The following is a 15609-nucleotide window of genomic DNA, read 5'->3' on the forward strand; positions in this document are numbered from 1 at the left end:
ATATGAAACATTTGATCTCAAATCCAAACTGCTGGAGTATTGAGCCAAATGTAAAACATTTAGCTTCACTCCAAATAAATACAGAGGGGAGTTTATATATGCACACACAATATTTTTGAGTTCACTTTCACTTTAGCCTACTCATTTTCAAGGAGCCCAGAAGTAGCTTGATTGTGACAGTGTGAATGCAAGACACTGCTCCCTTATATGGCCCTGAGGTTGGGCCAGGGGGCCACATATTTAGGTTACTCTGATAGGCCTATGTATAATTTGTGCATGGTCCCCTGACATATACACAAAAAATAAAATAAAACGCAGTCCTTATGAAAATAAAATATAATAGATACAGTCCATATGATTTGAGGAATGTATCCATTCTTTTCAATTAGATTATTTTAATTAGCCTACTTGAATTTAAATTAATTACATGAATTGGCTGTAGAACGTAGAAAAACTAATTTTGTTTAATTGCATAAGTTCCCACCTACCTAATTAATTAATTAATTAAATGTAGCCTCTAGTTTCCAGGCAAGAAGAGAGTTGGTCCACTCATCATTATTAGCTTGAGGGAGGCCTCTTCAGGGCAAGCATTGAAAAATCCAGTTCCATCTGATGCAGCCAGGCACTTTATCAAGACCCCGTGGAGTGTCAACTAGCAACCGACCCACCTGGCAAGATTCACGACACCTAGCTAGTAACGATTGTAATGGACAAAAGTAGCCAGCTAACTAGTCAAAATCTGTAGAATATCGTCGACAAATGCGTGTGTTAAAGCCACGTAGCTCTAGCTATGCTAATTGATTTCATAAATCAAGCTAGCTAGTTGCTACCGCAACTTTTATCCAAAGTAGCAGCGAGCTAGCAGTCAAGCATCCCTCGCTAACTTGGGGTATTTTTGCTAGCTAACTGGTTAATATTGAAATACCCATACAACACAGTTATTTGGCCACCCGTTATATTTTTGGAGCCAGCTATCTGAACGACTTTTATAATATAGCCGTCTTAATTGAGACTGCTGGCTAGTTGAACAGTTTAATCAGTTGGTCATCATCGCTTCGTCTAGCTAGCCACAGTAGCTTTGCTAGCCAACCTGCTAACGTTACTTTGTTCACTAGCTAGCAAACTAGCGCCAGGCATCTAGCAAGGTGCTGCTGACGACAGCCAGTACAGTGGCTAGCCAGCTAGCTAGCCAAAATCCGAGTAGTTTTGTTGCTCTTTCTCCATTAAAAAAAATCCCTGCGATGATGGAAAAGAGTGGTTCGGAAATGTCAGGGAAAAGAAGGGGTAGGAATACAGTTAATAATCCTAACAAAAGTTTAGCTACAAATGGGAATATCAACAATTCATGGGAGGAAGGAAGTTCGGGCTCCTCCAGTGATGATGAGCATGGTAGGTCAACACGACGGCGGTAGCCTCGGTCACTCTAAACTAGTTCATACACTTGTACACTGATTCAAAATATTATTCCTGTGTTTATGTTATATGTTCAGGTAGTGGTGGTATGAGAGTTGGGACTCAGTATCAAGCCCTCGTGCCAGACTATGATCCAGGTGAGTCATTTTACTGTTCACAGTCATGAAGATGGAACAGGTTACCAGACATGATAGCCTCGAACAATTCCTGGTCGTCTATTCCACGAGCTTTGACTAAGCGGGCTACAGCTAACTACATCTGTATTATTTTGACATTCCAACTCCTGTCCACGGCTACATTGTTTCCTGTTTGAACGGATTTAAGCGCAGAACTAATGTCAATGTATCCAATATATTTAAGCATATTTAGATGCTGAATTAAAAAATCGGAGATGAGCTAATTAAAAAGTTTGTAATTTACTTCCGTTATAGCTGGGCCCTAATTGTTGGTCGAACGACCATTATTATAAACGTTTAATTGAAGTTTATTGGGGGTGAGAATGGTGTAGATGGCTACCCTTTACAGAATGAATCATTATGAAATGTATTATTTGTAGCTGCTTTCACTAGCCTATAAGCCTATTTCTGATAAGTCCTGATTTCTGATGGTCCATATTTTTTTTCTCAATTTGGTCTCCATGAGAGAATTGATAGGCTTGTGCTGCTGATAATACATGTTGTATTTTCCAAATGAACATGGAATTTAATTCTAGCTAAACCTGTATTATTGGAAATGGGTTTCACTTTCACCAGAGTTTCACTATCAACATTTAAAACATAAAAGCATTTAGGATAAAGGCAATGAGTAGTTTGAGTAATTAAGTCACTGGTCCTCATTCGATCCTTTATCCCCCCTGTGACAGAGATTGCCAAGGCGGCAGAGGAGAGGGACAACCTGGGCATGCTGGTGTGGCTCCCCAGCCCAAACCTGGCTGAAGCTAAATGTGAGAAACATTCAAGTCATTTTCCTCATTATGTACCAAATGTAAACTACTTGCCCAGTTTACTTTTGCAAACCTTATGTTTATCTGAAGCAAAATATTTAGTTAATGTAATAGCTATGCAATAATAACAGAAATGGGTAGCTGAGTGTTATGCAAGTGAGTGTTATGCCACAGTCTTTTGGATATATACAGTACCAGTCAAAAGTTTGGACACACCTACTCATTCAAGGATTTTTCTTTATTTTTACTATTTTCTACATTGTAGAATAATAGTGAAGACATCAAAACTATGAAATATCACATATGGAATCATGTAGTAACCAAGAAAGTGTTAAACAAATCAGAATATTTTAAATAAATAAATAAATAGGTCATTTAGCAGACGCTCTTATCCAGAGCGACTTACAGGAGCAATTAGGGTTAAGTGCCTTGCTCAAGTGCACATCGACAGATTTTTCACCTAGTCAGCTCGGGGATTAGAACCAGCGACCTTTCGGTTACTGGCACAACGCTCTTAACCACTAAGCTACCTGCCGTTTTAGATTCTTCAAAGTATCCACCCTTTGGCTTGATGACAGCTTTGAACACTCTTGGCATTCTCTCAACCAGCTTCATGAGGTAGTCACCTGGAATGCATTTCAATTAATAGGTGTGCCTTGTTAAAAGTTAATTAGTGGAATTTCTTTCCTTCTTAATGCGTTTGAGCCAATCAGTTGTAGGGGTGGTATACAGAAGATAGCCCTATTTGGTAAAAGACCAAGTCCATATTATGGCAAGAACAGCTCAAATAAGCAAAGGGAAATGACAGTCCATCATTACTTTAAGACATGGTCAGTCAATCCGGAACATTTCAAGAACTTTGAAAGTTTCTTCAAGTGCAGTCACAAAAACCATCAAGCGCTATGATGAAACTGGCTCTCTTGAGGACCACCACAGGAAAGGAAGACCCAGAGTTACCAGGACTTCATGGTCGAATTGCTGCAAAGAAACCACTACTAAAGGACACCAATAAGAAGAGACCTGCTTGGGCCAAGAAACACGAGCAATGGACAATAGACCGGTGGAAATTTGTCCTTTGGTCTGGAGTCCAAATTTGAGATTTTTGGTTCCAACAGCCATGTCTTTGTGAGACGCAGTGTGGGTGAACGGATGATCTTCGCATGTGTATTTCCCACCGAAAAGCATGGAGGAGGTGGTGTTATGGTGTGGAGGTGCTTTGCTGGTGACACTGTCTGTGATTTATTTAGAATTCAAGGCACACTTAACCAGCATGGCTACCACAGCATTCTGCAGCGATACACCATCCCATCTGGTTTGGGCTTAGTGGGACTATCATTTGTTTTTCAACAGGACAATGACCCAACACACCTCCAGGCTGTGTAAGGGCTATTTGACCAAGAAGGAGAGTGATGTAGTGCTGCATCAGATGACCTGGCCTCCACAATCCCCCGCCTCAACCCAATTCAGATGGTTTAGGGATGAGTCGAACGGCGGAGTGAAGGAAAAGCAGCCAATAAGTGCTCTGCGTATGTGGGAACTCCTTTTTGACTATTGGAAAAGCATTCCAGGTGACGGTGGTTGAGAGAATGGCATAAGTGTGCAAAGCTGTTTTCAAGGGAAAGGGTGGCTATTTGAAGAAACTCAAATAAAATATATTTGGATTTGTTCAACACTTTTTGGTTACTAAATGATTATTTCATAGTTTTGATGTCGTCACTATTATTCTACAATGTAGAAAATAGTTAAAAAAAAAATAATAAACTTGAGTAGGTGTGTCCAAACTTTTGACTGGTACTGTACATATACAATGCATTTGGAAAGTATTCAGACCCCTTGACTTTTTCCACATTTTGTTACGTTAAAGCCTTATTCTAAATTGGATTTAAAAAATTGTTGCAAAAAATTAATACATGGAAATATTACATTTACATAAGTATTCAGACCCTTTACTCAGTACTTTGTTGAAGCACCTTTGGCAGCGATTACAGCCTCAAGTCGTCTTGGGTATGACGCTACAAGCTTGGCACGCTACAAGCTTGGCACACCTCAAGCTCTGTCAGGTTGGATGGGGAGCGTCGCTGCACAGCTATTTTCAGGTCTCTCCAGAGATGTTAGATCGGGTTCAAGTCCGGGCTCTGGCTGGGCGTCTCAAGGACATTCAGAGACTTGTCCTGAAGCCACTCCTGCATTCTCTTGGCTGTGTGCTTAGGGTCGTTGTCCTGTTGGAAGTTGAACCTTCGCCCCAGTCTGAGGTCCTGAGCGCTCTGGAGCAGGTTTTCCTTAAGGATCTCGCTGTACTTTGCTCCGTTCCTCTTTCCCTCAATCCTGACTAGTCTCCCAGTCACTGCCACTGAAAAACATTCCCACAGCATGATGCTGCCACTACAATGCTTTACCGTAGGGATGGTGCCAGGTTTCCTCCAGACGTGACGCTTGGCATTCAGGCCAAAGAGTTCAATCTTGGTTTCATCAGACGAGAGAATCTTGTTTCTCATGGTCTGAAAGTCCTTTAGGTGCCTTTTGGCAAACTCCAAGCAGGCTGTCATGTGCCTTTTTTACTGAGGAGTGGCTTCCGTCTGGCCACTCTACAATAAAGGCCTGATTGGTGGAGTGCTGCAGAGATGGGTGTCCTTCTGGGAGGTTCTCTCATCTCCACAGAGGAACTCTGGAGCTCTATCAGAGTGACCATCTGGTTCTTGGTCACCTCCCTGACCAAGGTCCTTCTCCCCCGATTGCTCAGTTTGGCCGTGCGGCCACCTCTAGGAAGTCTTGGTGGTTCCAAACTTCTTCCATTTAAGAATGATGGAGGCCGCTGTGTTCTTGGGGACCTTCAATGCTGCAGACATTTTTTGGTACCCTTCCCCTGATCTGTGCTTCGACACAATCATGTGTCGGAGCTCTACAGACAATTCCTTTGACCTCATGGCTTGGTTTTTGCTCTGACATGCACCGACAACTGTGGGACCTTATATAGACAGGTGTGTGCCTTTCCAAATCATGTCCAATGAATTGAATTTACCACATGTGGACTCCAAATTGTAGAAACATCTCAAGGATGATAAATGGCAACAGGATGCACCTGAGCTCAATTTCGAGTCTCATAGCAAAGGGTCTGAATACTAATGTAAATAAGGTATTTCTGTTTATTTTTAATACATTTACCTATTTTTGCTTTGTCATTGTGGGGTATTGTGTGTAGATTAAGGAGAAAAACATTTATTTAATCCATTTTAGAATAAGGCTATGTTTTATATATTTTTTACAGTGGATGAATACATTGCAATTGCCAAAGAGAAGCATGGGTACAACATGGAACAGGCACTGGGGATGCTCTTCTGGCACAAGCACAACATTGAGAAGTCCCTGGCAGATTTGCCCAACTTCACACCTTTCCCAGATGAGTGGACAGTGGAGGACAAGGTCCTGTTTGAACAGGGCTTCAGCTTCCACGGAAAAACATTCCACCGTATACAGCAGATGGTGAGCCTAACGCCGCCGAATTGTATCATTTTTGTCAGTTAAAAGCAGACTACTTCATTGGCAAACATGGAACACATCATGATGACGATGACATGATACTGAATGCTAAATTGGGGTGTTCATTGTGTGATGTCTCTAAACCACAAATTATGCAGAAAACAGTGTTTTCGTTTGTCATTGATAAGTTCTTCTTGTGCTAGCTACCAGACAAATCCATTGCCAGCTTGGTTAGATTCTACTACTCATGGAAGAAGACACGGAGCAAAACCAGTGTCATGGATCGCCATGCACGCAAGCAAAAGAGGGAACGAGAGCAGAGGTATGAGAAGTGTATGCTTTGGTTTAAAATGCATGAACCCAGTCTCTCAACTTTCACTCCCTTTTGAAAAAGTAGTCCTGGGTGGTTTCAACCATTCCAAATTAGCCCCAAAAACGGATTACTGTATTATTAGGAAAGTCTTGCCAAGAATACCATTATTTTTTCTATGTATCAAGTTTTTGCTTTATCTTTTCAGTGAGGATGAGGCTGAGGAGACCAATGGAAATGCTCCAAGCGATGTAGAGTACGAACCAAATAAAGAGGAGAAGAAAGAGGTGGGTCTATTCAGAGGCTCTTATCATTTAATACACAAATGTAGTTTATTGAAGCCAACTAACATGGTAATTTTCTGTTTTAGCTGGGTGCAGCACCTGAGAAACAGGAGCCAAAACCACTAGCAGTGGTACAGAAGGTAGCTTTTGAATTCCAAATATTTTCATTACCATTTCAATAGAAACATACAACATTCATATTCAATTCACTCTACTTTTGATGGTTGGGCTTTTTAACCTAAATGTATTCCTTCACGTCTAGCCGACTACTGGCGTGGCAGAGAAACTGACCCACGTCAAGAAAGAACCCCAGGGTCCTCCAGGGAAGAACCTGCACCGTGCTAAGAAGAAGCCTCCTAAAGGAATGTATCTGAGTCAGGGAGACGTAGCTGCTATGTCCACCAGCACCCCTGCTGCGGTCGGTGTGCTGCGGCAAATGGACATGGAGCTGGTTGGCATCAAACGGCAGGTTAGTGCACTGTCTTAACAGTAATACATTATTCTTCTGTGACAGCATTTCCTATCCATTGACGAGTACATTTTGTGTCAATCATGTATTGATGTCAATGGGAGATTTGTGTGGAAATTAAGAACTAAGCCTGTGTACCTTGAGTATCTTTAGGTTGATGAGTTAACCTGGACATTATTCCTTAATGAGTTTTATCCCCTTCTAGATCCAGAGCATCAAACAGAATAACAGTGCCCTGAAGGAGAAGCTAGATGTGGGAGTAGACAACTTCAGAGTACCTGAGGTAACGCTATTGCTGATTTAGAGTTCTGACCTTCTCATTTCACTGTCTCCATAGAATTAAAGGTGCTCTATGCAGAAATGGCTCCTAATAGTTAGCCTAATTTCAGTTTGTGACAAAACAAGCAAGTATTGTGTAGAGAACCATCGTACCATCTAAACCGCTGTGAAATATATTTTCATAACCAAAAATATTGTGTTTTTCGCTGTTTGAAGCTGGTGTACAAAACCGAAAGTAAAAGACGCAAAACGAAACTTAAGAACGGGAAACAGAACAGATCTACCACTTTTTAGACTTGCGTTCAATGAGTGACAGATCTGTAACACACATTTCTATGTACATTTGGTAGGATCGCCCAAAAGGTTTCCAGCCAATTGTCGAAAATAGGTTTATTGCTCAGCATTGATCAACTCAGCGTACACTAGTGGAATCTGCTGGTCAGAAGAATTTTAGAGCAGCCAAATGATTATAGATTACGTCACACACGCCGTAGCACAGAGACAGCGCTGAGATGTCTAGTATTTGTAAAAAAAAATCAAATAATAAATACATATGTACATTATTATATATGTTTGAAATAGGATCCCATTTCCCAGCTCATTAGACGCTAGCAACTCTCAAAATCAACTTGCACAACTTTCGGTAACCAACCTTCAATGAAAAGGGTTTCACTTCCTTTTGTCTTCTACCAATACCAAACCAATCAGGTGGTTTGCGACCAAAATAAAGTTTGACGTCATTGATGACATGCTTCTGATAAAGTGATACGGGCATCAGCACACTGCTTTGAAGTAAACTGCTTTGCGATTGCTCCGGTATCAAACGTAACATCACTTGCCTTGTAATACATTTTCACCTGTCGTGTTGCTTGTATGTTTGTGACTATTTATGTCTCAGGTGAACCAGAAGTTTAACACACGCTGGACAACAGAGGAGCAACTGCTTGCTGTACAAGGTAATTGATTGCAAGTGCAACAGATGGGTTGGGATTAGAGAAAGGGAGGAGGTAGAACATTTAACCAATCGAAGTAGGGACCATGTGAAAAGTCAGATGATAAAGAATTTCATCTTGAGTTCTGTTTCACTGGGGGGCATGGCACATAACAATCTCAATTTGTTCAAAATGTATGTTCACTCCATTGTAACCTCTTCCAGCCATCAGAAAATATGGGCGGGACTTCCAGGCTATCTCTGACGTGATAGGCAACAAGTCTGTGGTGCAGGTGAAGAACTTCTTTGTCAACTACCGCCGACGCTTCAACCTGGATGAGGTGCTGCAGGAATGGGAGGCCGAGCACGGGATGGAGGGAGCAGCCAAGGGAGGAGAGGAGAAAATGGACACATCACCATCTCCCACTGAGGATGGAGCCACCATCCCTGTGCCGCCAGAGGACCAAAAAGAGGTGTGTGACTGACCACTCTTTGTATTGCGTAATGGATTTATGTATGTGTGTATGTATGTGTGTGTATATATATATATATATATATATATATATATATATATATATATCTATATCTATATCGATGTATGTGTGTATATACAGCTCTGGAAAAAATTAAGAGACCACTGCACATTTTTCTTAAATCAGCCTCTACATGTATGACAGCCATTCCATTCCAGTGTCTATTGAATTCCAACACAGGCACACCTCATTCTACTGAATTAGGTACTGATTAGGTGGTCACCTGAACCAAATCTTATTTAACGGGGAAAAGTATAAAAACCACTGCTGTGGTCATCACTATCCTCTTGCAATAGGACCAGCTGGATGGCAAAAACAGTGCTAATAGTACCTCAAAAGTAATATTAATCAAAAAATAACTATTGTCCATGCCAAAAGAGTTGAAAAGGAAAGTTTTGAGTGAGGAAAAGAAAGGTTCAATTCTGGCTTTACTGGCAGAGGGATTCAGTGAGCGTCAGGTTGTTTCCATCCTTAAAATGTCAAATACGGCGGTTCATAAGAACAAGGTCAAGCACCAGACATTGGGGACAACAAAGCTACAGACCGGCAGAGGGCGAAAACGACTCTCTACTGACCGGGATGACCGCCAACTCATTCGAATGTCACTCAACCGTAGGATGACATCAAGTGACCTACAAAAATAATGGCAAACGGCAGCTGGGGTGAAGTGCACGGCGAGGACGGTTCGAAACAGGCTCCTAGGGGCAGGGCTGAAGTCGTGCAAAGATAGAAAAAAGCCCTTCATCAATGAGAAGAGCCAGGCTGAGGTTTGCAAAAGACCATAAGGATTGGACCGTAGAGCACTGGAGTAAGGTCATCTTCTCTGAGTCCAATTTTCAGCTTTGCCCAACACCTGGTCGTCTAATGGTTAGATGGAGACCTGGAGAGGCCTACAAGCCACAGTTTCTCGCACCCACTGTGAAATTTGGTGGAGGATCGGTGATGATCCGGGGGTGCTTCAGCAAGGCTGGAATCGGGCAGATTTGTCTTTGTGAAGGACGCATGAATCAAACCACGTACAAGGTTGTCCTGGAAGAAAACTTGCATCCTTTTGCTCTGACATTGTTCCCCAACTCTGAGGATTGGTTTTTCCAGCAGGACAATGCGCCATGCCACACAGCCAGGTCAATGAAGGTGTGGATGGAGGACCACCAGATCAAGACCCTGTCATGGCCAGCCCAATCTCCAGACCTGAACCCCATTGAAAACTTCTGGAATGTGATCAAGAGGAAGATGGATGGTCACAAGCCATCAAACAAAGCCGAGCTGCTTGAATTTTTGTGCAAGGAGTGGCATAAGGTCACCCAACATCAATGTGAAAGACTGGTGGAGTGCATGCCAAGACGCATGCAAGCTGTGATTGAAAATCAGGGTTATTCCACCAAATATTGATTTCTGAACTCTTCCTAAGGTAAAACATTACTATTGTGTTTAAAAATGAACATGAACGTATTTCCTTTTCATTATTCGAGGTCTGACAACACTGCATCTTTTTTGTTATTTTGACCAGTTGTCATTTTCTGCAAATAAATGCTCTAAATGACAAGTTTTATTTAGGAGAAATGTTGTCAGTAGTTTATAGAATAAAACAAAAATGTTATTTTTACCCAAACACATACCTATAACTAGTAAAACCAGAATTTTGCAGTGGTCTCTTAAATTTTTTGTGTACACACCACACACACACACACACAGTTGAAGTCGGAAGTTTATATACACTTAGGTTGGAATCATTAAAACTCGTTTTTCAACCACTCCACAATTATTTTTAACAAACTATAGTTTTGGCAAGTCGGTTAGGACATCTACTTTGTGCATGACACAAGTAATTTTTCCAACAATTGTTTACAGAAAGATTATTTCACTTATAATTCACTGTATCACAATTCCAGTGGGTCAGAAGTTTACATACACTAAGTTGACTGTGCCTTTTAAACAGCTTGGAAAATTCCAGAAAATTATGTCATGGCTTTAGAAGCTTCTGATAGGCTAATTGACATAATTTGAGTCAATTGGAGGTGTACCTGTGGATGTATTTCAAGGCCTACCTTCAAACTCAGTGCCTCTTTGCTTGACATCATGGGAAAATCAAAAGAAATCAGCCAAGACCTCAGAAAAATTATTGTAGAGCTCCACAAGTCTGGTTCATCCTTGGGAGCAATTTCCAAACGCCTGAAGGTACCACGTTCATCTGTACAAACAATAGTACGCAAGTATAAACACTATGGGACCACGCAGCCATCATCCCGCTCAGGAAGGAGACACGTTCTGTCTCCTAGAGATGAACGTACTTTGGTACGAAAAGTGCAAATCAATCCCAGAACAACAGCAAAAGACCTTGTGAAGATGCTGTAGGAAACAGGTACAAAAGTATCTATATCCACAGTAAAACGAGTCCTATATCGACATAACCTTTAAAAGCCAGCAAGGAAGAAGCCACTGCTCCAAAACCGCCATAAAAAAGCCAGACTATGGTTTGCAACTGCACATGGGGACAAAGATCATTCTTTTTTGAGAAATGTCCTCTGGTCTGAAAAACAAAAATAGAACTGTTTGGACATAATGACCATTGTTAAGTTTGGAGGAAAAAGGGGAACGCTTGCAAGCCAAAGAACACCATCCCAACCGTGAAGCACGGGGGTGGCAGCATCATGCTGTGGGGGTGCTTTGCTGCAGGAGGAACTGGTGCACTTCACAAAATAGATGGCATCATGAGGAAGGAAAATTATGTGGATATATTGAAGCAACATCTCAAGACATCAGTCAGGAAGTTAAAGCTTGGTCGTAAATGGGTCTTCCAAATGGACAGTGACCCCAAGCATACTTCCAAAGTTGTGGCAAAATGGCTTAAGGACAACAAAGTCAAGGTATTGGAGTGGCCATCACAAAGCCCTGACCTCAATCCTATAGATAATTTGTGGCCAGAACTGAAAAAGCATGTGCGAGCAAGGAGGCCTACAAACCTGACTCAGTTACACCAGCTCTGTCAGGAGGAATGGGCCAAAATTCACCCAACTTATTGTGGGAAGCTTGTGGAAGGCTACCCAAAACGTTTGACCCAAGTTAAACAATTTAAAGGCAATGCTACCAAATACTAATTGAGTGTATGTAAACTTCTCACCCACTGGGAATGTGATGAAATAAATAAAAGCTGAAAGAAATAATTCTCTCTCCTATTATTCTGACATTTCACATTCATTCATAAAATAAAGTGGTGATCCTAACTGACCTAAGACAGGGATTTTTACTAGGATTAAATGTCAGGAATTGTGAAAAACTGAGTTTAAATGTATTTGGCTAAGGTGCATCACAGTGCTAGCTGCGCCACTAGAGATCCTGGTTCGAATCCAGGCTCTGTCGTAGCCGGCCGTGACCGGGAGACCCATGGGGCGGCGCACAATTGGCCCAGCGTCGTCCAGGGTAGGGGAGGGAATGGCCGGCAGGGAATTTAGCTCAGTTGGTAGAGCATGGCGTTTGCAAAGCCAGGGTTGTGGGTTCGTTTCCCACGGGGGGCCAGTATGAAAAATGTATGCACTCACTAACTGTAAGTTGCTCTGGATAAGAGCGTCTGCTAAATGACTAAAATGTAAATGTATGTAAACTTCTGACTTAAACTGTGTATGTGTGTGTATATATATATATATATATATATATATATATATATATATATATATATATATATATTTATATATATATAAAAAAATATATAATATTTGCACTATGCCCTACTGTTTTTGTGGTCCCCTTTTTTATCTGTAGTGATTCATCAAATCTTTAAATCGCGGGTTAAACTTTTCCAGCTCGAGTCCCAAATGAGAAATTGACCGTCCTCCCGTGACCCAAATTAAGAGGAAATAGTGTATGATTACAGATGCGTTCTAATAACTTGAGACCCACCTCTTACATGCCCAGGTCCCGACCCATAGTTTAAGAAGCCCTGCTTTAAAGATCCTTAATTGAAACAATAACAAGGCGGTCACCCTGCCTGTGTTTTGGTAAAAAGTTGAGGGATGGGACAAATGTAACCACTCTCAAAATCATAGACCAAGCTATGGATGCAAGGACTGACCATCCATGATATCAAAATTATAGTTTTAACCATGTTTTGAGGCTATACAATGTTTTGTTTACAAACATTGGAGTAAAACAAGCTTGTATTTGGGGTCCTGATTTGGTATGACAGTTGAACTTAGCTCATGAGGAATTTATAAGTTATATTTAAGCAATAAGGCCAGAGGGGGTGTGGTATATGACCAATATACCACAGCTAAAGGCTGTTCTTAGCAACGCAACGCGGAGTGCCTGGTTTACAGCCCTTAGCTGTGGTACAGTATGTTGGCCATATACCACAAACCCCCAAGGTGCCTTATTGCTATTATAAACTGGTTACCAACGTAATTAGAGCAGTAAAAATACATGTTTTGTCATACATGTGGTATACGGTCTGATATATCACGGCTGTCAGCCAATCAGCATTCGGGGCTCGAACCACCCAATTTATAATCTTCAGGAATCAATGTGTATATCTCATTAAGTCTATAAGCAATTAAGGATTCCAGCTTTAAATAATTCCAGTCTTTAATTTGAGTTTTTTTTGCCATATGTATTAAGTGCAAATACTCCCCAATGTTGTCTCTTTACAGGAATCCTCACTAGTGGAAGCACAACAACCTCTAGCATCCTGAGTGGCCAGCCATTTTGGATAATTCTGTTGGCGGAACTGCTCCCTCTGAGATTTTACTTCTGTTCTGAAGAGGCGATGATGAATCTGCACAGGTTACTCCCTGTCTGTGCAGGCCTGTTCAAGAAGGTCATTCCTGTTACCTCATCCCCAATTCAAGGATGTTTTTCAGCTGCCCACCAATTAACTTACAGCACCAGTTTTCAGCCGGACTGACAGTCAAAGTAACCAGAATTATCTGACTGCACTTTAACCCATCCCAGAAAAATCTTCTGTATCAACTGTAACTTGTGTATGCATCTGGCGCCTTTTACCCTGCCTCTGTCACTCTCAACATTACAGATGATCCCTGTTATCCAGCCCACAATATCCGTTTGTCATTTTATCCTTCTGCAACCCTCTTTACTTTGTAAAGACTGGGTTTTGTTGTGTAGTATTTAATTGTATCGCAGTAGGTCTCGGTATGAAATGACCCTGTGGACTACGATTATTTTCTATTGTGCCCTACACGCGCTGGAACGAACATGACGAAGCCGTCTTTGTTCACCAGACGGCCATAAAGAAAATTAACCCAAGGAAATACCATTGCAGTGTTAGAGATGGAGAAAAGGGTGAGTCAGGTGATTAGTACCCTGATACACACAGAGTACAGAACAAGAGGATGGCATTTCCGCAGTGCCATTTCATACTGAGACCCAGTGCAAGTTAATACTACACAACCAAAACTATTTATATTTGTCTTCTTCCTCCCTAAACTCTTGTCTGCAGCCGTTTCCTTTAACCTCTAACTAAAATGGGCACTCGTCCCTCCCCCCATGGATTTACAAGGAATAGACTGGTGTAAGAAGGCTTTAAATCCAGGAGAGGGAGTTAGCGAGACGGGTGCACAGTTTGGGAGTGAAATCGGAATGCAGAAATTGCCTTGCAGTATTCTACAAACTCCAATCACCATTGGGTACAAAGTAAACACTACAACCCATCTCTCCTCCCTCTGCTTCTATCTGTTACTTACGGCTGAACCTCAGCCGTCCCCCACTGATATGCACACAATGTTTGTCATAAAAGGTTGCTCTTAAGGAATGGATGTGCCTCGAGCATAATGCCAGTAGAATTGGGGATCTTGAAATTGTCATATCCTTGGCATGATGAATGTTGTCCCCGCCGTACTGAAAAGACTGTACAGACTTATCCAAAACTGACATTACATATAGCAAGTGTAGAACTTAGAATCCCAACAGGCGCTTCCATTGAAGAAATAAACTAGGTGTTGAATTTTAAACGGTAGTGCACTTTTGGTGTTCAGTGTTAAATATTACTCAATCTAAAGTTAACATGTTCTGGTGCATATTTATAAATAATGCATTAATTGTTCAGATGATGACTAAAATGTAAAATGGATGAGATGTTAAAGAGACATGTACAAATAATGTAAGAAACTTTAAATTGGAGCTGTTCAACATTGTGAGGGCTGTCCATTTTCAGTTTACTATTAACCTCAGGACACACAATGGGGTCAACACAATTATGTTAAGAATGCTTTTCAGTTGAAAGGAGAGTTGAGTGAGAAGTTCCTTAAGTAGATGAATAAGAAACAAGGCAACAGTAAACATGTTGTCCCCCCCCGGCCATTGAGATTGCGTGTGACTAACACATTTCAGTTAATTACTATAGCTCCCGCCTTGGGCCAATTTAGTGTAATTTTGTAAATGCCAGATATCTATGGCAAGACTCCTCATTCACCCAGGTTTCGTCAAAATCGGACCAGAGCTGTCTGAGATATCGCGTGTGACTAACGGATGGACAGACAGATCCACAGTCCCCTCCCCGATTTCATCTTGGGGAACAATTTTGACATTTTAATTTAAACCTTTTTGAGTTCTGAATTCAAACCCTGTCCCTTTCACAGCAACCGGCCTATGCTATTCTACTGTTTTTACTGTACTGGTACCATGATTTAGCATACTGTTTTGAAACCTTTTTATATATTTATGAAGAAATTGTGAATGCCTGAGGTGGGGTTTTAATGAGGGTGTGTGCAGTTGTGTGTATTGCTGTCATTTACCATTGTGTATTCAATTTGCCCATCAATTAACTAGACAATAAATTTGAAGGATTTCTAGGGACATTTACTGGATGCTCATTTGTCTTCTGCTATTTGTTTTTAGCCTGTTCCCAGAGCTGTTTGTGCTCTTGCCAACTCCACTGCTCATTGTCAGGTCCAGCATTCATTTTGGCATAATAGCACAAACAGACAGACACTCTTCTCTTTCAGCACACATTTTGTCATAA

The 15609-nt window shown here is 41.3% G+C and overlaps 1 protein-coding gene across 1 annotated transcript; it reads left to right on the plus strand.

The window, feature by feature from the left end:
- The first annotated feature begins 538 nt into the window (after positions 1 to 538).
- rcor1 (REST corepressor 1) lies at positions 539 to 15460 on the plus strand. Its single transcript, XM_041848040.2, has 12 exons — positions 539 to 1389; positions 1491 to 1550; positions 2276 to 2356; positions 5622 to 5836; positions 6037 to 6155; positions 6352 to 6430; positions 6514 to 6567; positions 6690 to 6896; positions 7102 to 7179; positions 8074 to 8131; positions 8332 to 8579; positions 13283 to 15460. Exons 1-12 carry the CDS (start codon positions 1242 to 1244, stop codon positions 13322 to 13324), a joined length of 1389 nt encoding a protein of 462 aa, XP_041703974.1. The 5' UTR covers positions 539 to 1241; the 3' UTR covers positions 13325 to 15460.
- The last annotated feature ends 149 nt before the right edge of the window (positions 15461 to 15609 follow it).

The sequence above is a fragment of the Coregonus clupeaformis genome, chromosome 25 (genome assembly GCF_020615455.1).
Source record: "Coregonus clupeaformis isolate EN_2021a chromosome 25, ASM2061545v1, whole genome shotgun sequence".
Classification (NCBI taxonomy): domain Eukaryota; kingdom Metazoa; phylum Chordata; class Actinopteri; order Salmoniformes; family Salmonidae; genus Coregonus; species Coregonus clupeaformis.

Bases quoted from the DNA above. Each gene is read 5' to 3' on its own strand.
- rcor1 (XM_041848040.2), top strand. From the start codon at position 1,242: ATGATGGAAAAGAGTGGTTCGGAAATGTCAGGGAAAAGAAGGGGTAGG. The intron at 2,357-5,621 runs GTGAGAAACATT...TATTTTTTACAG, and splicing joins AAACCTGGCTGAAGCTAAAT to TGGATGAATACATTGCAATT. The intron at 7,180-8,073 runs GTAACGCTATTG...TTTATGTCTCAG, and splicing joins ACAACTTCAGAGTACCTGAG to GTGAACCAGAAGTTTAACAC.